The sequence below is a fragment of the Mercenaria mercenaria genome, chromosome 6 (genome assembly GCF_021730395.1).
Source record: "Mercenaria mercenaria strain notata chromosome 6, MADL_Memer_1, whole genome shotgun sequence".
In the NCBI taxonomy this organism is placed as follows: Eukaryota; Metazoa; Mollusca; class Bivalvia; order Venerida; family Veneridae; genus Mercenaria; species Mercenaria mercenaria.
In genome coordinates, this window is record NC_069366.1 from 14,280,728 (window position 1) to 14,308,592 (window position 27,865).

A 27,865-nucleotide genomic window follows, 5' to 3' on the forward strand; every position below is an offset into this window, starting at 1 on the left:
AATTCATTCTAACACAGCACCATTAGCAACACTTATGTAACGAATCGCGTTGACCGTTCACAGTATATTAAATGGGAGGGTCCAAAATACTTAATTTTATAATACCTTTACATGGTACGGTCCTAGAACGACATACGTGCTTGCCCAAAACCCGACGAATATTATGATTACACAAACCATGAAGAAAAGCACATCTAATGCCGCCTTGCGAATTGTTTTGAACAGCAGCTTTGAGTCAAATATACAAGAAAAAATATAATTAATATTTACTTTTACATGTCTGACGAAACAGATATGAAAGACTAAACCAAAACGGAACGATTTGTTACACAGTCCTCATAATATTGATAATAAATGTACCTGTAATACTTCTTTTACCCGTGACAAAGACTTGCTTTCGATTCCAGGGCTGATAGTTGTCTTGTTTATCAATTGTAAAATAGATATACATGTATATTGAAATTAACTATATCGAGAAGACTGAATTAAAAACAAAAATTCATGCCCTTTATCTTTACATCTTAAGACAATAACTTGTAAAAAGCTTACGGAGAATTTGTGACTAATCCTTATGTAACGGAGGAACGAGAACCAAGTAAAAAGACATCCTAGGCCAAGATTAATCATACTTCTATCCCAGTCCTTTAGTGGTTTGTAGATATAAATATCCTCTTCTGTCTAAATAATTAAACATATTTGTTATTGTATGTGATCATTTAATATTTCGATGTCTAGCATAAGTAATAAAGTTTACATAACGTATGTCAGAATAATTTGTAGTTTTGATATATTCATAATGTAACAGATAAGCACAGATAGTGTTCCTTTGCATTCTATCATTGCAATAATTATAGTTGAAGAACTATTAATTTTAAGATTTGTGTACTTTATAGTTGAATTGTGTTAATTAAAGTCATGATTGGATCCCGGTATCACGTATTTTATTATTATGTATATAATGGTTAAAGGGAACCAACCAATTGTTAGAACAAGTCGTGAAATGCTATGAGCGACTCTAGACCTATCAGAAACGACCTCTGTAAATTGCACCAATTATAGCGCACTTTTGTAGATAGCACATGAGTGCTAAGGTATAAATAAGTAGACGGATGACAGAGTAGACACATTGAGGATTCAACAAATAATATGGGGACTTTCTATTTATATTTATTTAAGTTTGTAACTAACTTACGTTTGTTATGAGACCATTCAATCCTCCTAACGCAAAGCCATCTCCTATGACTGACAGGCAATTCCACCATTGGACTCTCCAGAAATATTCTCTAAATCGTGGATTTTCACTATTTGTCTTCTTGTAAACGAAAGTTATCTAAAGCAATAACCAATTACCTTGATTATAATGCATCATCAACCATATCTACGAAGATATGGAGTAAATGGTGCTGCTGCAAGCAATGTAAAGTAATTCATCAAAATAATCTTTGCTAATACACGTTTAAGAACTTTTATGTCTACCTAAGTTTAGATCGACTTTTAATAACACGCAGGAGAGAAAACAAAATATCGGTTTCTAATTTTAAGTTCAAGTGATCCTATCAGAAAAACAAAAGGACCATAATGGCCCTAGATCGCTGGACAAAATAATTTTGGTAGAGGGTCACACAAGGGACATTTCTGGATGATCCTTAGGTCGGCCCAGTTTAGTTGGGACCTACAGTTTACCATTTATAGCAGGTTTAATACATTCCATGCTTGGAAGGCATCATATTGACCTCAACAAAGCAAAGCAGGTACATTTATGGTACATGTAGGAAACCGACATGTAAGAATATGAACATGTGTCTAAACGTAAAATTATGTCTTTGTATGCTATATCTCACTTAATCTAAACTGACTTCTAGAGCTACTCAGGTACCATTTCTTGATTTCAAACTGTATCAAGGACCTAACGTATATACTTATATATAGTGTGGGTATATGTTTCAGTCACAGGGGCTTGATTCAGATCAAAGACACTTCAGATATGGTCAGAACAGTTCGGTCACTATCCAATCACTTTATATGATCTGTCCTAATCCCTACGTCTGCTCTAGGTACGAGATCTTAATCTCAAACTGTAGCCAGAAAATTATAGGTGTATATATCCTGGTAATCAGCGCTCCAACTAAGTCATAAACCATCCAGGAATGGACAAAATAGTGATGTCTTGACTTTTCTGCCCAAACATAAATCTTCTTCAACCCTTGAGATTACCCTTTTGGCACATCAGTGCATGTGTCCCGTTCAAAGGGGCTCGAACATGATTGGAGGTGCATACGGGTATTGGAAAACGCTATCGTTTAAAGTCGCGTAGGGGTGAAAGAAGTCAGGAAAGTTCATATTATGTGGACTGGTATTAGATACTTTTACTGAAATATTTCTTCAATGGATCATTTTATAATAATCAGAATATTGTGGACTTTTCCGTGCAGAAAGGTAGGTGAACATTGTTTACAGCTTATAAATCTCACAGATATTCGAGCCCCTTTGAACGGGACATGTACTGAGTTGTAAAACTGATTTGAGGTAACCTCAAGGGTTGAGGAAGGATTATGTTTGGGCACAAATGACTTTCGTCTTATTCCGAACACGTTCAGATATTATTATTTTCTCTCAATATACGTTGTGACATAAGTGTGTTTTCCTTATTTTGTGGCTACATTTTGAAGGCAATCTTGTAAACGTTCGGAAAAGAATGGTCCGTGGAAAAGAAACTTATTTTTCATATTGACGTTTACATCTGATTACAAATGAAAAATATGGCTTGCACTGCAATACCCCTCCATACTTTTCAACATACTTAGGTTAAACGTACTCGTGAATACTTGGGACATTGTGTCACGTGTACTATTACTTAATGTCAAACTACATTCAAACCTTTCCCTAAGCTGTCTGCTTTCTTGACTGATATGAAATATGAGTATTAATTTTTTTCTTGAGGTGCATTGCTTTTTACTAGTATTAGGTTGATCAATTATTGAGAAATAAAATGTTTGTTTGACTTCAATATGTGGTTCTTAAATTGTATTGTATAAAACTCTGGCATCATCTATCAAACCTGTGTCTGTCTGTTACCTTGCATCAGCTATGTTTAAAAGCAAAGGCGTTTCAACCAATTTTCCTGAACCACTTGACCTAGTGTCTGGAACGGAGATCCCCTTCAAATATGAGCATACGCCGCAAACATGACAGTCAAGCCTAGGTTCAAATCTAAGCTCTTGACTTAAATAAATTTCTGTAACCCTGTAACCTTAAACCGCTGACTTAAATCCTCCGTTTCATACCTTCTCCCTAACACTACTATGGTTCAACATAACATTTATCCATCAGCGCTTAAAGTGCGACCCGGACCGATAGCAGATAGACACAACCAGCAAAAGCCGAAGCTGCAAACATGTAGGCGAATCGCCTAAAGTACATTTATGAATCCACCTCATCCTGATGAGCTTTGCTCTGTTTGATTAGCAATCAAAGAAAAGACAAACACTTAGATGAATTGAAATATTGTCATTTTAATGATAAAATGATGGATAACTGTATACATTCCTAAACAAATTACCTTAACAAAATAATAGACTGTATCTTAAAATATTTTTATTGAGAATCAAAGTTGGGGGAAGAAAAACCGAAACCCCGCATGAATATCGAAATGTCACCACAGTCAAGAATTACCATTAACAATTTTGGCTTAATTATTCCTTATTTTTCTCCTTATTCTCTGCGATGTTTTCTGACGGTCTGACCAAGAAGCTCTCTGGTACGTTAGTGTACCAGGTGTACATGGGGCTTTTATTCCAGTCTTAAATTTTTTAAAAGCATAGTCAGACAGTGTATCCACTGAACCACTGCGTCTCCTCTCTTGCCAAACTACATGTGCAACGTGTATTTACATGGCTACTTGTCTCCACTTGTATACGGATATACCTCTATCTTTTAAATAGATCACTATACACAAACGTTTAGACAGCATTTTACCTGTAAATACTTAAAAACTTTACCTTGCCATAATCATCGGACTGAGATTACTAATTTCTGATAATATCTAGATGATAAACAACTTATATTTTGTTATTTTAAATTGATCAAAGCTTTCTCAGATTCATGTAAATAATCAAGACGATCATTTCAGTTATGGTCTTCGTCTATGTAGATCTTGTCCGTAGAAATACCTAAAGTTCTCATAAGGATTTTGTTGAATCGTCACAATTACAGGAGAAGCTTCGAGAAAAAGTTGTGAACAAGGATTGTGGCGAAATAACTCTTTCACGCTCTATGTACAGTATGTACAATATCAAGTCACGTGTCAGAATAATTTATATATTCGGTATATTGATAAAGTAACATATAAGCACAGATAGTGCAACAAAGTTGAATTGCTATCAATAATAGGATTAGGTCATTTATAGCTGGATCCCAGTATCACACATTATGTTATATACAAAAGTTAAAGGGAACCAACTATTTGTTCGAGCAAGTTCTCTTTGTGAAATATTATGTATGAATTTTGAACAATCAGAAACAAGTTCAGAGTGCACTTCTGATAGGGTATAAATAGCTAAACATTTGACAGTGAGATCATTCTGTATTCAGCAATTGATGTAGACACATCGAGGACCCAATTTATAATTCATCCAAATACATTTATGAGAAAACTATACCAGCTACGCTGTCGGGCGGATACATTTTTTAAAAGATATCATTTCACATTCATCGACCAAAGGATTTAACTAGGATTTGACCTTAAGAGCCAACGTGTAGAAGTTTGACCTTGACGGTAGTTGAATGCTATAGATGATAGCATATATAGGCTGAGCATCGGAAAGCTGAGACAGAGACATACAGTGTGGTAATTTTCTAAGGCATTAGGAGAGCTCCGGCTTACAGACGAGGTACAGCGTTATAGGCGAAGTGCACCCAAGACATAGTGGTTATACCTTTATGGTAGTAGAATGCTTCATATGATAGCATACAAGCGCTGAGCATCAAGGAACCAGGGCAAATATATTGAGCTGCAATTCCAAGTCAGAAGACATAGATTGAATATCTATGTGACAGGACTCGTATGTTGTCGTTTCAAAGACATCGTCTAACGGGAACTTAAGAAAAAGACCAGTCAAGTATTGTATCTCCAGCCTATAGGAATTTGAGCTGAAAATTGAAAATTATAAGTTGTACATCGTTAAATTTACAACATTGAGTGATTTGCGTGATCCCTGAAATTGTCGACCTCATAATTCAAATCATTTACGAAAACATATATCAGATATATAGGTCTTGCCAGCTTTACAATTTAACAAAGGAAAATCAACACAGTTTGCCAACTAATCTAAGACATAGACATCTTAGCAACTGGGCCCATTTCCTTGCTCAATATATAAAAGGCGTAGGCACTTCCTGTATAATATAACTCGTATCTTGACAATTTTGGAGCTCGACCGGGATCTATATCCAAGGAGGTACAGAGACTAGTGGTTGTAACATTCTGTCGGAGTACCAGAAGGTGCTGTGACGGAAAGTAGCCTGTTGAGCTCCAGAGATAACCCCAGCTTACGGGTTCAAGATGAACTACGATAAATGGATAGCGATTGATGAACGCATGGGTTTGTCAAGTTCAAAGCTCATAGAATTTAAAAAAGAAGGAACATATTGAACGTAAGGAGCGAATGGTGTGACGAGATGAAGACAAACGTAGGTTTGAGGCTCAAGAAACTGAGAAACTTGATCAAACTGAGTTTTCAATCGTTCTAGCTCGTACAATTTCCATAGTTTTATAGGTGATTTACAAAATTCAGTTCCGGTCAAGAATCTGCAAAGATACCCTTTATTCAGGAAAACCCAGGTCTGCACTTACCAAATCTAACATTAATAAGATTAAGCCCATCATTGAAAACCATTCGCGTTTCACTGTCAGACAGCTGGCATAAATGACAAACTTGAGTTAAGCATCTGTCCACTTCATTCTGAAGAAAATTCTTAATGTTAGGTGGTTTTGCCACTGACCGTTCCGAGGCAATGCCCCACTGTGTTCCTTTATTTGCTCGTTTTGTCCTGGAGTGTCTGCTACTTACAGGAAAAGGCATGGACGTACATACGAGCATGTCTCCACACCAAGCCCGTGACTATCCTGCATTGGAGAATGAGATCTGAAATGTTATCAGCTAGAAGAGGAAGGTTTCTGTGGTTTCTGATTAAGTAAAGGGAATGCAAACCAGAGCGAGTAGAAATTGTTTTTCAGTTCATGACAGTTGATGGACAGAGATGACAGAGGTTGACAATAAGTTTGAACTGCTAAAAGATCTTATGATCAGAAAACAGTTCATCCAGATCTTTTTCCACAGACCTTGCTCTATAGTTGCAAAAGCGAGAGCTGAGATCACACAGTTGGCAAAACAGTACATTGAAGCGAATGACGATGGTACAATAACCTCAAACAGGGTTTTGAAAAATAATTCCTCATCCAATAGGCCACCAAAACGTCCAAGTATGACACCTCTATCTCAGCCGCAGCAAAGAGAAAGGCCAGCTTTTAAAAATTCTCTACGTTTCTTATGTAATAAGGAAGGCCATATAGCACAAGAATGCAGAGACCAAAATAACAGGATGATAAAAGGGACTGCTTTAGTCAGTAGGGGGTCCTTTGAGAAGAGAACGAGAGATAGGAATGGAATACAAGATTCTGCACTCAAAGACTAGAGAAAGAAAGATCAAGAGCATAAAGACAGTCTGATAACAAGAAAGTTTCAGCCTCATTCATAGCTGTATCATTAGATGGCGAACAGTTAAAATACTGCATAGAAGATGGACGGCTTATGTTAGCACATGGGAAATCAATTCCTGACTTAGCAAGCACCTGCATCATTGATTCAACAACCGGAAAAAGGAACTTGGTGTTGTAGAAAGGATATATAGGGTGAAGTCATGGTTTTGAGAAATAAAGGTTGTGAGTAGGCAGCTGTCAAGAAAGACCTTGTATCAGAGAATCAAATGTTAAATCAGATGTACCTTATGGTTGCTATTGATGGTTGTTCATGGATACTTCCTGCAGCAAGGATACATGTTGATACACCATATTATACCGGAGAAGTTGAAGCCATGGTTTTGACGACTTTGATCTGCGACTTGATTATAAGAAATATCAAACGGCTTCTGATAGACCAGACATTAACTGGAGTAGCAGTGAAGTATTCCAGTCTTCACCGAAAGAAAGTATTGCTGCAGCCGTTGTAACTAGAGTATAATACCATTTATGAAGCAAAACAGGATGAAATTAATGTCTGCCGATTATAAAAAAGCTCAGAAGGAGGACAATACCTTGAGGAAACTGTGGACATATGCCTCGAAAAAATAAAGAAAATAAAGACAAATAGTGGTTTTACGTTGTTTCTGTCTGAAGTAAAAAAGATGTATTGTATAGAACGAAAATAATTAGTCGTACGTTGTCAATTTTGTAACACTGAGTGATCTGCCGGATCCCTGAAATTGTAGAGCTTTTAGTTCAAATCATTTACGAATCACTGGTACACGAATCATTTAGGCGAGGTAGCCAGAGAAAAACATCAATTTGGTCAGCAGTTTTGGAGTAATTATTCAGCCAGGGGAAATTCAGTACAAAAAGGAGGTAATCTAAAAAAGTACAGTAATGCTACTTAAACTCTATACTTCTCACTTTGGGTGTCGAATTCGTTCATGTGAGGAAGCCAGTCAGCCAGTCAGCTTGCATACAGAAGGTCGGTGGTTACATTTAGGTGTACCCACATGCTTGAAATAATCCACCGAAAGCTGGAGAAATCCCTATATCATCTAAAACTGTGACGATATAACTTAAAATCTAACAAAAAAAAAAAATAACAAAAGCTATGTATATTCCAAGTTTCATTGAAATCTTTTCAGTGCTTTTGGATATATGCTCTGGAAACCGCGATAACTTTTTCGGAGCATAAAATAAGAACAAAATATCATGAAAGAAAAAGTGACGAAGATTTATACAGGTTAAGCTTTGATGATGAATTGAAAGGTAGTAAGTGTCACCCGGAATATGTAGTTTATGACAATAGATTTAATCTAAGAGTACAAACACCATTTGAATGTTTTATTGCTATATATATTTTAAAGCTACTCGCCCACAGTTAGAGTGAAATTTTTCAACATGTTCATTTTCACCAAGTTTGGCATAGAATTAAAATGAAAAATGATAAACTGAGTGAAAATAAGACTTAGATATTGGTAAAAATGCATGTAAAATGTAAATTTTCTGCTTTATTTCAAAAGCGCTGCAACGATTTACTACCTTCTGCACAATATTTTGGCGTATTTATAAGAATATCTTCCATAAATCTTACGTCAATAAGTTTGAACCACTGGTCACTTTCAAAGTACCCATGTTTTATGGACTGAGACAAATTATTTTTCGCCTCAAATGTGTGGATAAGTCCCTATAATATTGATTTAAAAAAATAATTGTTTCCAGTGAAAGTTTCGCACAAAAATGGACAAAAATGTTCACTAAACCTGTTTAGAGGATGAAACTTGATACCTATTAAACTTCATTCCCATTACGTTAGAAAAACTATAGGTGAATTTGCAGATTTAATAAAAACATAATATATGCCATCAATTACTTACATACAGTGTCATAACTCCCGCTAGGAACATGAAACTATCAACAATCAGCGTAACGTATACTAAGGCACGTGTAGCTCGTGCTAACTCGTCGTTGTAATGTCTGCATTGTGGAGAATCTGAAGATAAGACACCAACGTACCCAATATTGCGTAAAAATTCATATCATGTTAAGACAAAATGATTAATTTTGATTTGGATTTGGATTTTACGACGCACTCACGCAGTACAGGTTATATAGAGCCAAACATGATTAATAAGTTTGATTTCACATCTCATTTAGATCAAAATAAAAGAATGAGGTATGTAATCAAAACTTTTATACATGCTGGAATCACAGAGTTACAGCAAAACCATGTGTTCAAACCCTATTAGTCGCATTTTACGATCATGCATGTCTGAAAGAGTGGAGCCAATTCTTTTCCTACAAAGATCGTCCCAGAACCACAAGGGACCAAAATGGTTAAATGATATGGGCTTGTTATTATTATACTTTCTAGTTATATTGATATAAATCCGAATACTAATAAGTAGCGTAAAAAAGACATCACGGACCGAAATTATTTTAGCGTTGGATATGAACTAGTTTTGCTTCTTGTAAAATCTTTTCACTATCTAAAAGGAATGAAATCTCAAAAGGGTTTCGCGATCAGAATAACAAATACTCATTTTGAAAATAGCTGTAATGTTGAAAATGCTAAATAACTGAAATAGTCAATTACGAAAAGTACTGTCCATATGAGGGAATCACCATACCTATGTCGCACGAGAGTACTTAGGTTCCAGTTAAAATAAAAACTTAATACACCTTTCTACTGCACATGTAAAGAACAGGAACAATGGCTTTCCTGTAGAATTTGAACAATGTTTTCTCAAACATGATTCAGCCAATAATAAGTATCACTTCCTTCAACCCGACTTCGAAAATTCGGAAATTTGCGAGAAATCCCGAATATGTTAAACTACACTATTGTGAACTTTGCCTATTGTTTGATAAGTTTAGTAAACATATTTCAATTGAACTCTCAAATTCTGTATCATTATTTGCATTGGCTGTGTCGTTCATTATCATACTGTGGAATATAAAACTACTATAGACATTAAATGGCATATATTACCTTTCAGTTGGTACTTCATTTTTGAACAATGTATAGGGATTGTATTCGTGTTCAATTCAACCTCGACTTCACCATTATGGTCATTATCGTCGAAGGATATCTGGAAATATTTCATAATCTTAGATTAAGGTATTTATGTAGTTATATTTGTAAGTCGTTCAGAGATACATCGACGGGGATGACTTCAATTTGCACTGTCCTATAATTTTGCAACAAAGCGGTTGATTGAAAGTGTCCGTTGGTGTTTTCGTCGTTTGCTGTTCCAAGGCAAAGATGTGTACCACTTTGTTTATGCTGTTCCAAGGAAGTGCACTGCTGTGTCTATGCTGTTCCAAGGAGGTGCACTGCTGTGTTCATGCTGTTCAAAGAAGGTGCACAACTGTGTTCATGCTGTTCCAAGGAGGCGTACCTCTGTGCTCATGCTGTTACAAGGAGGTGCACTGCTGTGTTTATGTACTTTCAAGGATGTGCACCACTTGGTTCATGCTGTTTCAAGGAAGTGCACCACTGTGTTAATGATGTTCCGAGGAGTTCACCACTGCGTTATTGCTGTTTAAAATTACCACAACCGTAAACTACCTGTGCATGAAATGTTATAATAAACGCACAGGATTGACTTTACTGTATAATAAATATTATAATAACATGACTATATTTCACTAGAGAATATACATTTCTTTAGTTAGCATAAAACCAACATTTTGATGTAAAAATTTTGAAAAACAAAACAATAATATTTTTAAATCATCTCATGGCCATGAACTTTTTACATGTAAAATTACGTGTACGCTCATACAATTGATACTATTAAAGATTAAACGGATACTACTAACACCATTGGGAACCTTTACCACGATGTACTATATATATATTGACCTTGAGAAATAAAGCCACAATTTACGAAAAGAAATAGTGGACAGCAATTTATACGGAATGTGTAAAATAAATTGAATAAAACGAACTTACGGTTCCAAAAATCTGTAGACATCTTGCATCGTTTTGTTTCTTTTGCACTCTTAGCGAATGCAGTGAAAAAGAAATATCTAATGCCAAAGTTCTGTAATGCAAAACGATGGTTTGTTGTATCAATTCAGATATAGCTTGTTCTTTTTAATGAAAAGTGATGTAGACCTAATTGTACGGACTTGGATATGTAGTTTAAAACGCCGAGTAAGCTGGTTTTCACAATTACACACTTTCTCACAGACCGGTTCGATTATCTAAGTAAACGTTCATAGAAGGAGCATGCATATATATCAATATTCTCAGAAAAATATATGTGAACTTGTTTGATTATAAACTACTAATTTTTAAAAACAAAATTCAGCTGTCTTAAACATACATTAAAATACTTCGGGCTGTAAAGCAAAAACTGACGAGATTGGATGAAAAGAAACAAACGAGTGAAACTTATAATATACCTATTTAACACTGTGGTTAGATTTATCTGCTCAAGGTCTTTTGTGATGTTGTATGTATAATTTATTTCTCCATTTTCGTATGTATGTTTTTCCAAACCCACGTCCAACTGTGGTTCAAACGAATGTTCTTCTGAAAACATTTCACAGCTCAGAAAAGTCACAATTGTTTCTTTTTATAAACTAAATAGTTTCTTACAAATGTTAGTATGAACAAACTTTAAAAATGAAACAATTTCAAGTTTTACTTGCATAATATTCATTCCCAAATTGTTCATAGTAAAGTGTATACCTATAATCATTACATAGACAAAAAGAACAAATTAAACGAACAGAAGGTCAGAATAATTTGTACGGACGGAGATTTGATGAGGAACAACTTAGGTTTGAGATTTAGGAAGCTGAAAAAAACGGTTATTTGAGATTGAAAGCTTTAAAGAAGAACGAGCTATGAAAGAGCAGGAGTTGGGTTGGAAATTTTAAAAATAAAGGCTGAAGCCGGAGCTTTGAGAGCTGATAAAGGTACTGATCACATGAGCAGAAAACATTGCGGCGAAGATTTCCGGAGTTTAAAGAAAGTAAAGATGATATGAATGCATATCTAGGACAATTTAAGGGGTTTGCAAAAAGGAGAAATGGAATAGAAAGACATGGGCTGTGAGTCTCAGTTCATTACTGACAGGAAAAGGCCTGGACATATATACAAGCATGCCTCAAGACCAAGCCAATGACTATCCTGCATAAAGCAAAGCAGTTCTAAAGCGTTGTCAGCTAACAGAGGAAGGTTTCAGATCGAAGTTCACGGAATGTAAGCCAGAGCGGAGCGAGATGAACTGCTTTTCAGTTCATGGCAAGACTGGCCAGGTATTTCAGTCGATGGACGGAAATGCCAGTAGTTGAAAATTCGTTTGAAACGCTGAAAGGTCTTGTGATCAGAGAACAGTTCATCCAAACTTATTCCACAGACCTTGCTTTGTTCTTGAAGAAAAGAGTTGGAAAATCGAGAGCTGAGATCACACAGTTGGTAGAACAATCCATTTCAGCACATGGTGGTACTATAACCTCAAAGGGTCTTGAAAAATAATTCTTCCTCAAATAAGCCACCGCAACCTCCAAGAGTGGCACCTTTATCTCAGCCACAGATAAAAAAAGAGAGGTCAGCTTTTAAAAACCCTTAATGTTTCTTATGTAATAAGGAAGGTCATATAGCACGAGAAAGCCGAGACCAAAATAAGCTTATTTTGTTGGGTTTAAAGTCGCACCGACACAATTATAGGTCATATGGCGACTTTCCAGCTTTGATGGTAAAGAAAGACCCCAGGTACCCATCCGTGCATTATTTCGTCACTAGTGGGTACCTGGGTAGAACCACCGACCTTCCGTAAGCCAGCTAGAAGGCCTCCTCACATGAATAATTCAACGCCCCGAGTGAGGCTCGAACCAACATCGAAGAGGAGCAAGTGATTTGAAGTCAGCGACCTTAACCACTCGGCCACGGATGCCCCTACCAAAGAAGAGGAAGCGGGACTGCTTTAGCAAGCAGAGGATCCTGTGAGGAGAGACAGAGCGATCGGCATGGAATACAAGATTTTACACACAAAGACTGTAGAAAGGAAAATGAAGAGCGTAAAGACAGACTGTGTGATGACAGGAAAATGTCAGCCCCATGTTGCATAACTGTATCACTAGATGATGAACAGTTAAAAGACAATATAGATGACGGACGGCTTATGTTAGCGGATGGAAAATCCATTACACTCATAGCAAGCACCTGTACCATTGATTCAACAACCGGGAAACTTCGTGTTGAAGAAATGACATATATAGGTTTTGAGAGAGGGTGTGAGTTGATAGCTGTCAGGAAAGACCTCGTATCAGAGAATCAAATGTTTGTTAAGAGATATCTTATAGATGCGATTGTTAGACGTTCCTTTAGCTAGGATACAGGTTGATACACCATATTATACAGAAGAAGTCAAAGCCGTGGTTTTGACTACTTTGTTCTTCGACTTGGTTATAGGGAATATACAAGGGGCTTCTGATAAACCAGACATTAACTGGAGTAGCAGTGGCGGAATATAGTGTTAATCGAAAGAAAATATTGCTGCAGCTGTAATAACGAGAGCACAGGCTGAGATAGGGAAAAAAGTCAATAAAATCAATGAAGGCTTCCGAAGCTAAACTGGATGAAATTAATGTCGGGCGATTAAAAAAAGCTCAGAAGGCGAAAACTACTTTAAGGAAATTTTGGACATATTCCTCAGATAAGAAGAAAATGAAGCCGAGGAGTGGTTTAATGTTTCTGTATGAAATAGAAGAAGTGTAAACTCCACATGTCGCCCAACACGACAAAAACGAAAATGTTGCAGCCTCGGTTTTATTGAGCCTGTTCACGGACGGTAGTGGAAATGCATGCTACCATCCACGCCCTCTAGCCCCGGGTTAAGGAGAACTCAAGATTTACGCATGCTACAAGTGCAAAATAATAATTTAGAGCCTTTCTCAGGTGTGTTCATACGGTGGTGCACATGGAACCTTTAATGATACACTAGCGAGTTATTCCACGAAAAGCGTCATATGGTCCCCAATTAAAATAATGGGTCTTGAAGTCAAGACAGGTGTATTGTATAGAACATTTGAAGAAATAAAGGCAGTACTATCAAAGAGATAAACCAAATTGCAGTTCCAACGGAGTTTAGGAAGAGGGTTTTGTCTTTAACTCAAGTATCAATAGTCGGAGGACACCTATCAAGGAAAACAGTTGATGGAATACAAACAAGTTTTCACTGGCCTGGGTTAACAAGTGATGTCACAAGGTTTTGTAGGTCGTGTGATATATGTCAGAAATGTTCCTAAAAGGAAAAGCTTAGAAGATTCCTCTGGGATAAATGCCAAGAATGAAAACACCATTTCATTGTTTGGCTGTATATTTTACAGGACCTATTGCTCCTGTTTCAGAAAAGGGAAATCAGTATATTCTAACAGTGGTAGACTATGCAACAAGTTTTCATGAGGCAGTTGCCTTACCTAGGATTGAGGCAGAACGGATTACTGAATGTTGGTTAGATATATTTTCTAGAGTTGGATTTCCATCTGAGATTTTGAGTGACTGAGGTAGTCAGTTTACCTCACAGCTGATGGAAGAAATATATAGGCTTATGTCTCTGAAACAAATGTTATAAACTCCATATAATCCAAAGTACAATGGCAATTGTGAACGTATGACTGATGTTGAAAAAGATAAGTCAAGAGTAAACAAGGGATAGATATTTGTCGGCAGTGTTGTTTGCAATTGGGGAGGTTCCACAAGCACTGGATTCTCACCTTTTGAACTACTGTACGATAGGACAGTCAGAAGGCCTTTACAAGTACTGAAAGAAATTTGGACTGAAGCTGGAACACCACAATCAAGAAACATATATGAATATGTATTAGACCTATTAAATAGACCTGAGGAAACATGTAAGGTAGCTAGAGAAAGTCTGCATGCAACAAAAGAAACGTATAAATATCATTATGACAAGAGTGCCAGAAATAGAAATTTGAAGGTCGAAGATAAAGTGCTGTTACTTTTGCCAACTAACTTAATAATGGTTCAGTGGAAAGGACCTTACGAAGTAGTTGATGTTGCCGATAAAATGGCTTACAAAGTAAAAGTCGGTGACAAAAATTTACTCCAAAAGTATGAGGAATGACAAGATATTTTACTTGCAGTGTTGCAGTGATCGAGGCCAATGTCAGTACATAGACAGGGGAGAAACCGTGGTTGTTGACGAAAATATGCTAAATCTCGTCAGAATAGGAGGGTCCGAAACATATGAAGACGTACAAATTGTCTAGAAACCAAATTACTGAAATTAAATCACTTATAAAACAGTATCAAGATATACTCACAGAATGTCCTCTAACGACAAATATCGCAGAACATAAGATCGAACTCACAACCACAGAAGATGTTAGTGTTAGACAATACCCCATACAATATGCAAAACGTAATGAGGTTAACCAATGGTTCAACTAATATTAAAGGCTAGTATCATTGGGCATGCTACCTCTGCATACAACTCCAAAATCGTGATTGTAAAACGACGATAACACAAACATATTTTTGTATTGATTTTAGGCGATTGAATGCTGTAACAAAATTTGATACGGAACCTATGAAACATGATGAAGCTATTCGGTGAAAACCTCACGAGGATAAATTCTTCACGAAATTAGACCTCAGCAAAGGTTACTGGCAGATTCCTGACAAGAAGCAATCTAGACACTTGACAGCATTCACAACATCTGAGGGAAGTTTCCAGTTCTCAAAAATGCCGTTTGGTATGATAAATTCAGGTGCTAAATTCAATAAAATTATACGAAAACAATTGTTAGGATGCAAACATGCTACCAATTACGTGCACGATAACTTAGGTCATGCAAAAGCATTGGAACACATATTTCAATGCTACAAGATATTTTTAGGAGCATTAGTGATGCACAGCCAGAGCTTAGACCATCAAAGTGTCTCAAAGGATAATAGGATATAATAATATTTCATTCTCGGGGCATAAAGTCGGAAACGGTCAGCCTGAAATGGAAGATGATAAATTTCAACGCATAAATAATGCAGAAGAACCGAATACAAAGAGAAATGTACAGAGTTTCCTTGGTCTTGGTATTACAGAAATTTCAAAGCATCATACTCCCGAGTTGCCGCACCACTGCCGGACTTAATCAAGAAAGGTAAACCTTATAACGTGGTATGGGAAGAACAACATGCTAAAGCTTGTAATACCTTTAAAACTCGGCTTACACAAGAACCCATTCTGCGGTTACCAGTCTTTTCACGGCCCTTTATATAACAGTGTGATGCTTCAGATACTGAGGTCGGAGCAGCACTTCATCAGGGGTATGAAGATGGACAACTTCCCATACCTAATGCTAGTAATAAATTGCTCCAAAGGGAGAGGAACTATTCAGAATTCGAAAGAGAATGTTAATCGAAAGTTTTTGGAGTTAAGAAATTTCAGAAGTACTTAAATGGCAGTCAATTCATCCTCCAAACTGATCATGTCCCATTTAGTTATACACAGGAATCAATAGTAGAAAGCTCAAGAATTATGAGATGGGCATGGTTTATGCAGTGTCATAAATTCAAGATCGAATCTATTAAAGGTACAGAAAATGTATATGCTGATTATTTAAGTAGACAATAATTGACTATATAAAACAAAGTTAAATGTGATAGATCTTAATAAAAAAATCAAGAAATGGTAAAAAGAAACAGAGATTTTGTTCACAAATTGTTCTTCGTGTTAATGAAAAACTAAGAGTATTTTCTTGAGAAGGGGGCTATTTGTCAGAATAATTTGTATATTTGATATATTGCTAATGTAACTAATAAGCACAGATAGTGCTCGACTCCTCTTTCATTCTATCATTGATATAAGTATTGCTGAATTGCTGTTAATAACAGGATTTGTGCCATTAATGGCTGACTTGGATCAATTATAGTGATAGCTGTTTTCCAGCGTCACACATTATGTTATTTACAATAAAAAACGGGAACCAACTATTTGTTAAAGCAAGTAACAATCGTAAAATACTATGTAAGAAATTGGACCAATCAGAAACAAGTTTTATAAATAGAACAGTGAAATCATTCTGTATCCAGTGATTGATGTAGACACATCGAGGATTCCACTAATAATTTATCCCAGTACCTTGAGTAGAAAGTTATTGCAACTACGCTGTCAGAGAGGATAAATTATTAAAAAGAAGATATTTAACCTTCATAGACTAAGGAAGAGTTGCAAAATTGTAACTCCGTTTTGAGCTATAGGGCCAGTGCATAGGAGTTTTACCTTAACGGTAGTTAAATGCTATAGTTGATAGCAAATATAAGCTGGGCATCGAACAGCTGAGACAGAGACACAGAGGTTGATTATCTACTGCTATAGTAGGAGAGTTCCAGCTTATAGACGAGGGTCAGCGTTATTGCCGAAGTACAGCCAAGGCATCAAGGTTATATGGTAGTTGAATGTTATAATCAGCGTATAGGCGCTGAGCAACAAGGAGTCAGGACAATCTTATTGAGTTGCAGCTTCAATTAAGAGGACATAGGCTGAACATCCATGCGAACGGACTCGAATGTTATTAATTCAAAGACTTCGTCTGACTGGAACTTCAATAAAAGGACCAGTCAAGTATAGTATCGCCAATCTATATGAGTTTGAGCTGTTGGTAGTTTAAGACATTGAGTGTTCTGCCTGATCCCTAAAATTATTAAGCTCATAATTGAAATTGTTTACGACTCATTGCTACACAAATCATTTAGGCGAGGTAGCCAGAGACAAAAAAAAATATATATATGAGATATATATAGGTCTCATCAGCTTTACGTTTCAACAAAGGTTATTCAAGATAGTTTATCAGCATAGTCATCTTAGCGATTCAACCCATTTCATTGCTCAAGATACTAAAGGCGTAGGCACTTCCCTGGGTCTTATAACTCGCATCCTGACACAGAATATGAACGAAGAAATTCAGTATAGCAGAAAATAGATTTTGAATAAAATGAAAACTTCACCGATTGCAAAGAAGATACGGTGATCATAAACAAAGCATTTGTAATATGTCTACACGATAATTGGTCAAATATCATCAAGCATTTATCAAACAGTGCTTTTTTCACAAAAATCACAGGTTAATGTACATTGGATATAAAGGCCATCTTCCAGTATTTATATCTGAGTTTTTATCAGATCGCACTTTTTAAGTTCGTGTTGGTTTAAGTTTAAGTTTCTGACTCTTTTGAGCAGGAACAGGGCGTTCCGCAAAGTTCTAATTTATCTGTTACACATTTTAGCATTACAATCAATAATTTTGTGAAATGTTTGTTACCAGTGACAGATTGTTCATTATATGTCGATGATGTTTTGATATGTTATCGCTGGAAAAATATGCATAAAGTTCAAATTTGGGCCATGAAAAATGGTTTTAAATTTTCTAAGTCGAAAAAAACAACACTGTAGCCCTAAACTTTTCCTAGACGGTATAAAAAAACCCGTTGTTGACGAAGCAAAACTTCTTGGTGTTATCTTTGATTAAAAATAACTGTCTTTTATACCATATATAAATTACTTGAAAGCCAAATGTTTGAAGTCATTGAATCTTTTAAAGGTAATTTCAAAACCGATTGGGGAGCTGATCGCCAGATTTTATTAACACTTTATAGAGTTTTGATTAGATCCAAGTTATATTACGGTTGTGTTGTTTATGGCTCAGCAAGAAAATCTTATTTACAAATGTAAGATACCATCCATAATCGAGGTCTTCCTATTGCTCTTGGTGAATTTAGAACAACGCCTGTAGAAAGCTTGTATGTTGAGGCAAACGAACCCTCTCTTTACACACGCCAAGAAAAACTTACAATTACAATATGCTTTGAGAGTAGCTGCAAACAAATCCAATCCTGCTCATAAAATCATTTTTAAACCGAAGTACTTCGATTCCTATGAGAATAAACCAAAACAAACCATACCGTTTGGATTCCGCATGAAATCTTTTATGAACAAAACTGACTTTGAATTCGAAGATAGTAAAGAGTATGCAATTCCGGATACGTCGCCATGAACTCTTCCTTCCTCTACAGTTCTTTTTGATTTTAAAAAATGCTTTTAAAAAGTCGAAAACAAATCTTGAAATAATCAAATCCAAATAAAAAGAGATCAAGTCATTTTACAAGGATTACTTTCCAATTTACACAGACCGTTCAAAAGATGATTCGAAGGTTGGCTGTGCTGCCATCAGCCACCTTCATCAGTCAAAATTACGTTTGCCAAATAACGCCACAATATTTTCAGCCGAGGCAAAAGCTATTGATTTAGCCCTAAATTTTATATCAAAATATAGTGAAGAAAAGTTTATTATTTATTCCGACTCGCTTTCCTTTTTACAATCAATTCACCACCGAAATATGGAAAACCTTTTCATTCAAAATATTCTTCTCAGGATTCATGCACTATCTTTCAAAAAGTCTATCATATTTTGTTGGATTCTTAGTCATGTTGGTATTGATGGAGAAGAGGATGCTGAATCTACAGCAAAGAATTCACTTTTATTACCACAACTTGAAATTACCATAAACTGATTTTAGGCCAAATGTCAACATAATGTTTTATCTAAATGGCAATTGTCGTGGAGCAATGCTTCGTTCAATAACCTTCATGATATTAAACCTACTTTAGGTGAATGGCACCAACAGAACAGATCTGCTAGCATGGAAGAAGTTGTTCTTTTTCTTTGTCGAATAGGTCATACCCTTTTGAATCATTCTTACCTTCTGAACAAAGAAGAACAATCTAAATGTTTACCATGTTAAACACCGCTTACTATGAAATATATTTTAATCGACTGTGTGGACTTCGCTCCACAGCGCAGTACATAATATACGTTCAATATTTGAAAGAGTTGTTTGAAAAAGTTTCATTCTGCAATAGTATGTCCTTTTTAAAGCAGATAGGCATTTATCACAAAATCTGAACATCATATATTTTTATTCAGATATTTTGCAATATTATTGTACACTGATATTTTAATTCTTTATATGTATACATTTTTACATTATTGTTTTTAGAGATGCTTTACAATTTACGTTTTCAAAACACCTGTTTTCGGCGATATATGGCCTTTTTGTGTCGATTCGCCGTAAAATCCAACTCACTCACTCACTGGATATAACGCGTCCTTTAACAAAAATGAAACAAACATTCAAATATGTTGTCTGATAAGTTGTTTTCTCTTATGAATATATTTGAACACAAAGAAAAAAAAACGATAATGAATACTTTAATAAAATGTTATAGATTAATTAAGAGGGCACGGCTAATCCATCCAAATATTCATGTGTAAAATGTTTTCTGACAACATATTTACGTACGTCGCTACATTGCTCTTAGTTTTACCTGCTTGTACTTTTTTAAATCTAATAAACTTAAAGACTTACCATATGAGTTTAAATCTACTATTTCACTATCAGCCCTAATCAAGTCGAAATAAATCACATTTATTGTGATATTATCCCCAGGAAGTCGCAGAAAGTAAGCCATGGCATCAGATTCTAAATTGAAGTACTGAAAGAAAAAATAATAATACCACACAGTGACTAAAGCAGCTTTGCTATACATGTAAATGTATTTTTTCAATTTTATCAATATGCCCAACAACATGAAGAATCAAATCATTTAACCATAATTTGTTTGTTTCATACCGTCATATAGTTATTTGACTGATGAATATCTTCGATAAAAAGATATGTTCCAATATGCGGTTATTTCAGTAGAGACGGCATTCGTCTTCCAAGAACACGAAGCTGGATAAGTGACTGCCTTTACACACACACATGATTATTGAAAACATACATAATATATTTATTGAACAAATAGTTAAGAGTTGCTGCTTGGTTAAGTTCTTTGCTTCCAAATGATCTAAAAAAAGTTATTCGAACGATTCATGTTTATAAGTGACACGTTATTATTATTTTAAGTTGATTGCATAATCTTTTGTACATGTTTTTCGTAAAATTTCACAGAGAGAGATTTTAATTCATAATTGTTTGTTCGTAAAGTTGGGTAATAAAGAAACTTTGCAACCTACTTGTTGAACAGCATAATTAACCCTTTCTTGAAAGTCTGGCTGTGTATATGTTGCAAACGCGCCAGGAGAAGGAGGGTATGGTAAAGTTTCATAAACTGAAAAGTAAACATTATTCTTATAGAATTTTAGCCAAATAAAAGGAACGGAATGAATAACGTGACTGTAATCTATTGTTCACCTAGCCAAATAACAATCCTGCTGCATGTGCGGACTGACGGACAGAAGGACGGACGCACACGACATCACCTAACATGTCCGTTTTGTTTTTTTTAAAAAGGGCGCTGTAATCGAAGTCTCGAAATGTTTTTAATTTAAATTATGAAACATATCACACTAATACGAAAGCCCGGAAGTGACATGGTCGATGTTTTAACTTAATATTCGGAGTTAATTTTTTATTAAACTGCGACCACAATATAATATTCGAAATTTATTGTTTAATTAACATGTGACCACAACTTAATATTCAGAGTTTATCTTTATTAACTTACAGCCACAACTTAACATCCAGACTTTTTAGTAACCTACTTCTAAATACCTTGAAGGATTTTTTTTATACTCAGACGCATGTTCCCCATAATCAGATAACGTGTTGCTTGCATTGCTTGCATGAGCCATGCCTATCGATCGGAGGTCAAAGTTACCACTGAAGGTTAAGAATAAAGCTTTTCACTCTTTTACTTTTAATTGCACTGCAGGATTTCTGGTCCTTCGGGATCATTGATTTCAACTCATTTAGATTTGAAGATTGAATACTGCTTAAGTCGGTCCTAGGTGGCGTGGGCACTATTGCATTTTCCATTACTGCTAATGAACAGACTCATTCAAACCGAGTCTGCAATTTTCACTGTTTGCCTTGTTCTCTGTGCTTCCAAGGGATCTAGTTTTCAGATGTTATTTTTTCTTCTTACCACACAGAAATGTTGCATTTTCCATTACTGCTCATGAACAGATTCAATCAAACCGAGCCTGCAATTTTCACACTTTGCCTTGTTCTCTGTGCTTCCAAGGGATCTACTTTTCAGATGTTATTTTTTCTTCTTACCACACAGAAATGTTCTCAATGATTAGATTATGTGTCGCGCACATGTCCCATGGTTATCTGTAAAAGGAAAAGGTCACTATTGAAGGTAAAGTAAAATTCTTTCTGCTCAACTTTTATGTGCATTGATGGATTGTCTTAGTTCTGCACACAATATTCCCAAAAATAAGACAATATGTCATATACATGATCTATACTAAGTCTTGTAGGTCAAAGTTACTATTGAAATCTACGTAAAATAAGATTTTGTTCCTTTGGTCTAAAATCAAGTTGTCGCCACAGGTGATCAAAAATAAACTTTAGAAATTAAGTTGTGACCACCGGTTATCATAAAATAAACTCAGGATATAAAGTTGTGGCCACAGGTTAATGAAAACAAAATTCTGGAAATTAAGCAGTGGCTACAGGTTGATAAAAATAACTCAGGGTAGTAAGCTGTGTCCACAGGTTAATAAAAATAAAGTTTAGAAATTAAGTTGACCACAGGTTAATAAAACAATTCCGACAACAAGTTAAAAAAAACTTCGAATATTAACTTGTTCCCACAAGTAGGTAAAAATAAACTTATTCCGAAAAATACCGACCAATTCCCTTCTACGCTTCCGTACAGTAACATTCAGTAATAAAATCTATTAAAACGACAGGCTCGTGGCATTAATTAGTGATTCTTTACATATCATCAAGTCTTTTTTTCAAGATAGACTCACTGGTCTGCTTAATATATCTGTATCAATAACAGAGCACGTGCTCGCACTTGATTGTATAATACATCTCTAGAAAACTGCTGTTACAGGCAAAGTCCATGCTCGTATCCCTATACTTGCATACTGGTAAATATCGGACATGCTTATTTGAAAATACTAAATCATAGAAATTACAAATAAGTACATGACATGACATGACATGACATGGAATCTTCCAAATGTGATAGATAAATTTTAATGGGATGCTAAAGAAAGTAAAGATATATCTGAATGTATACGTACTTGCATCCCAGTGAAGAAGCATGGAATGTCTCAGCGCATTATATCCTTCATAAACTGTCATATAAACAGTTGTTCTACAGGTACCTATCTGAAATGTCTAGACAAATCCATAGTAGACAGTAGTAATACAAAGTTTTGTCTTAAATTTATGTAATAAATATAGAAAATCGTACATCTGAATAAGTAGTTGTTGCAAATTTAGAAGGTCAAACATGTGGTTCTTGAATGTTCAAACATGCTTATTAAAAACATATAGACTACATACAAAGTGCTTATCAATTGTACTTTAGTTTGTAATTATGGTACAAAATGACATAAGATGGCTTTGTGTCTTTGGTCCGTTGTCATGTCATACATGTCTTTCTTCGACCCAGCTGTCTCCGTCAAGATATATATTAAGTTCAACATCTCAAACAGAATACCACTACTGCGTGTACAATTTTCCTAAACAGGTCCTCATTGAAATTACTACTTTTTGTAAACACCAATGCATAACTGAAAAAAAATCCTATAAGAAATGCTTATGTTCTTCTAGCGCTTGAAACTTTTCTTTCGTTCTTGATCTAATTATATTTAATGAGATCAATATCAGGTGTAGTCCATAGTTCACTTGCAGAAGAAAATAATGATTTCTCGTATATATTTGTACACGGAGTAACTGTTGTTTAGTTCTCGCTACATCTTAGTGAATAATGTGTCATTTTTTACACAAAAGTGGAGAGAAAGATCGTATGTTATGCGTTGTAAACAGTAACCAGTTTTTACGCCGATCATAGTACTCATTTGTTACACTATAAGCCTTTCCGTTACCTTACCTACACAGCAAATCAGTGAGAAGGATTGATAGTCCGGATATGCATTTTTATTTTCTTTCTTGGGATGTCCAGATATTAGAGCAAATATACTTAGAGCAAAAACTCATTTCTCTTAAAAATCCATAAAAAGTGGACTAGTGGGATAAACATACTGACATAAGATTTTTGCAAGTCTTAAAGATATTCTTATAAATAATAAAAAAATATTGTACAGGAGGTGGTAAACGCATTTGAAATAATGCAGCAAATTTACATTCTTCTTGCATTTTCACCCACTTAATAATTGTTCAGTACCATGTATTAATTCTATGCCAAACTTGGTGAAAATGAACATGTTTAAAAATTTCAGCCAAACTGTGTGCGAGTAGCTTAAAAGATGACTGATACTTAATTATGTTTCTTTGAATAATATATAACCGATTCCATCCGGATCGACAGCAGCTTTATTTATTTATATTGACGAAAAATCTATTATCTCTTGATTAGATATAGTGAATTCTACCAAGATATTAGTTTTGTAGCTGATTAGTGTTTTTGTTGTTTGTACTATAATTTGAAAACTCCCCTTCCAAATCGTATGTCTCTCTTCCAGAAAATCGTCACATTAAATGTGTTATTATTTAGGGTGTGTTCAAGAAAATCACATTCATGTTGTTCAGGGAGTGTTCAAAAAATCACATTCATGTGTCTAGGGTGTGCTTGGGAAAATCACATTCATTTGTTCAGGCTGTGTTCCGGAAAATCACATTTATGTGTTCAAGGTGTGTTTCGGAAAATCGTATTGATGTGTTTAGGGTGTGTTACGTAAAATCACATTCATGGGTTCAGGGTGTGTTTCGGAAAAACATATTCATGTGTTCAGGGTGTGATCTGGAAAAATATCATTTATGTGTTTTGGGTGTGTTCAAGAAAATCACATTCATTTGTTATCATTTTGTGTATATATAAGAAAAGTCACATTTATGTGTTATCATTTAGAGTATGTTAAAAAACGCAATCATGTGTTGTCCTTTAGGCTGTGTTCAAGAAAGTCACATTCATGTGTTGTCGTTTAGAGTGTGTTCAAGAAAATTGCTTTCATGTGTTATCATTTAGGGTGTGTTCAAGAAAGTCTTATTCACATGTTATCATTGAGGGTGTGTTCAAAAAAATCACATTAATGTGTTGTCATTTAGCGTGTGTTCAAGAGAATCAAAATTATGTGTTGTCATTTAGAGTGTAATCAAGAAAATCACATTCATGTGTTGTTATTTGGAGTGTGTTAAAGAGAGTCGCATTCATGTGTTGTAATTTATAGTGTGTTCAAGAAAGTCACAATCATGTGTTTTCATTAAGAGTGTGTTCAAAAAGTCACATTCATGTGTTATCATTTGGGGTTTTGATCAAGAAAATCACACTCATGTGTTATCACTAAGGGTGTGAATTTATTTGTGTTTTTTTCTAAACATAGTACACAAGACAGTTATGTAAAAATGTCATTTATTTTCCTGATGACGAGTACCTAAAAGCACAATTATAGCAGTACTTAATTTACTTAATTAACAACCACAGTAAAACTGTTTACCATATCCATTTGAGGTGGATTACATAATACACTACTTTGACATAGTCATCCTTGCAAACGACTAACGTAGGTACTGAATTAAATGCGTCGCATTTTCTTGCATGAGACTGGGTACAATTTATGTATTAAAGGTATTAGAAGTATTATATATTTGCAGCACAAGCGTAGGAAAGCAAACATTATTATTTACACTTAAAACGGTAACTTAAACAGACAACATACTTTTGTAATAGCAGTAATAATAACATGTAAACGTCCAGGACATAACATAAAATGTTTTGAACAAATGCTCTTCGCACGAAAATATTAGTAACTGAGACAATATAAATATCAATTTCTTATTTTGTGTGAAATCTATAGGTGAGATATGATAAGCATACTTCTAACTAGTAATAATAAAAGTTGCTTTCAAAATATATAACACTATATGTTCATAGATATAACTGTATATTTACAAACAGTACTGACAGTATGCCAGTATTTACAATATTTTGTATTATATGAAATACATGCTTTTAATTTCGAAATTTTGTGTTACACGAGGGACGCCGCACGACTAAATATGTTCAGTAGCATTATATATACCTCATTTTTCAAAGTTACTGCTGAGATATATCTTTAATCAATGATATAACAAAAACACTAATAACACCTGCAAATTTTATACTTTAAGAACGATCCGAAATGATAGTTAAAAATTTCAAAGGCTGTAAAGAATTTATTGAAAATGAATTTTGATTTATAGAAATTTACTTACCAATACTGTCATCACTTCGATCTTTGTTACATGTAAACAGAGCAAGAACAGATGAATCCCGCTAATCCAACAACGTTTTTCTTTCCATTTGAGAGATGAAAACAAGAAGAGTCTGAGTAGAACCGGCAGCACGTCTATGTTCAAAAATAAAGTTGATATGTCTTAATATTAGAAAAGCCATCAGTCGCACACCCCATGTCATTTCACTCAAAGTACATTAAAAACATTTTATTTTTCCTCTAAACAATCTAGTCACAGTGCATGTAAACATTCAAAAAGCTTCTATGAAAAAGTAAAGTAAATATGTATGAACTTTGAAATGAAAAGAAAACTTACCTTTTGTACTACCTTTCTTTCTAAACCAGTTCCCTGCAACAGAGGTAGAACGAAATAAAGCTAACATAATATTTATTTTTACATAGGCTTATAAACGTTACGCTAAGTTCTAAGGATAATCATAAAGTATTTTCACCTGAAGAATTGACTGCCTCCTGAGCGATGACATTGAGATACTACGCTGAAGAAATATCTTTTAGAAAATTTCTCGCTTAGAAAATCAGTATTTCTTAGTAAAGTGTCGAACTGTGGTCAAAATGTATTGTTTGACTGAATGAATTGTTAGAAGTATAAATATATAAACTTAATTTGAACTCGGTATTGTTGGGAGATTAGCATTCCCGGTCACATGATGCACTGCTTTTATCATTGTGCGTTGGTATAATGTTAGTTATCAAAACAATATAAGAAATATATTGTCATGGCCGCTTTTCAGATTCCTCCATGATTTAGAACCCTTCTCAGGCTTTTCTACACTTTTCTGCGGATTTAATATTCATGAAGCATACCTTTAGAACTTTTAAAATTTGTCGATTGTTCTACCATTTGTCTGGGATTCTGAAGAATAATAAAAATGAGTTTAAACGATAACAGATCATGAAAATCCACTTTCAATGTACTTAGACGCGTGAACATTATAACTTTAGCGTTTTATAGGATAACTACGACGAGATAGCCAATGTATTAAAAATTTAATAACATTGCACTGATAATTCTAATACAAATTTGTGTATTTTGAATAGACATAAAGGACGTGAACGTCTTTATTATAAATGTGTTCAATATGTAAAGGAAATATAGATTGTACAGATTTATACACTATTCCGTATGATTGGGTCAAGTGGCTGTTAGAGTAGGTGCTGGTTCGTCATATCTGCTGCTATATATTAAAATATGTTGTTTTTTTAATTTTCAGAAGTATTTTAAGTCAAAGGATTAGAATACCAAGTATTCATGTTTTCTTGTGCAATATTCATGCATATGTTTTTGCCTTTAAAGTAGATCGACGCAAATAAAATTAATTCTTTGACAAAAAAAGTTATGATATGAACTTGACAACTATGTCTCTGGGTGGCTAAGTCCGAGCTTATTGGCAATGTGGCAACGTTAAATGTCGCAACGCCGCTAAATGTCGCAACCACCGTTATATGTCGCAAGGTTGACGTTAAATGTCGCAACCACCGCTAAATGTCGCAAAATCGTCTGCCGCTAAATGTCGCACCTTTAACGTTAAATGTCGCAAAAATTTGCCCACCGTTATATGTCGCAACTCCAACGCTAAATGTCGCACAGCAAAATAAGGTAAGTTAAACAGTCTTTACAACTTAGAGATCAGATTGGGTAATGCATGCTTACATGCATCGGTATGAAATTTGTTGATTTGGGAAGGGCTGAAATGACTTTTCACTCTAATCTTCACGTTTGCTTTTCAGTGGTCCCGCACCATTCATGCGTTATATATTCTATATGTAAAGATTTGAGCACTAACGTAGTACTCGCCACAGTACTAAATTTATTTCAGGTCTGAACTATGTAATTCTATGGAGTCCGGTTTAGCTCATGAG

The 27,865-nt window shown here is 35.0% G+C and overlaps 1 protein-coding gene across 1 annotated transcript in view; it reads right to left on the reverse strand.

Moving 5' to 3' along the window:
- The window catches only part of LOC128557980 (mucolipin-1-like), a 35,401-nt gene extending 8,555 nt beyond the window's left edge, over positions 1-26,846 (reverse strand). The window contains exons 1-13 of the mRNA XM_053546678.1: positions 26,810-26,846; positions 26,301-26,333; positions 25,965-26,098; positions 22,829-22,925; positions 20,801-20,895; positions 20,151-20,277; positions 11,159-11,288; positions 10,704-10,794; positions 9,738-9,837; positions 8,623-8,738; positions 1,193-1,330; positions 550-678; positions 106-228 (exon numbers count right to left, since the gene is read on the reverse strand). Of these exons, the coding sequence (XP_053402653.1) occupies positions 106-228; positions 550-678; positions 1,193-1,330; positions 8,623-8,738; positions 9,738-9,837; positions 10,704-10,794; positions 11,159-11,288; positions 20,151-20,277; positions 20,801-20,895; positions 22,829-22,925; positions 25,965-26,098; positions 26,301-26,333; positions 26,810-26,846 (1,350 nt within the window). The remainder of the gene's footprint in view (positions 1-105; positions 229-549; positions 679-1,192; positions 1,331-8,622; positions 8,739-9,737; positions 9,838-10,703; positions 10,795-11,158; positions 11,289-20,150; positions 20,278-20,800; positions 20,896-22,828; positions 22,926-25,964; positions 26,099-26,300; positions 26,334-26,809) is intronic.
- Positions 26,847-27,865: the final 1,019 nt, after the last annotated feature.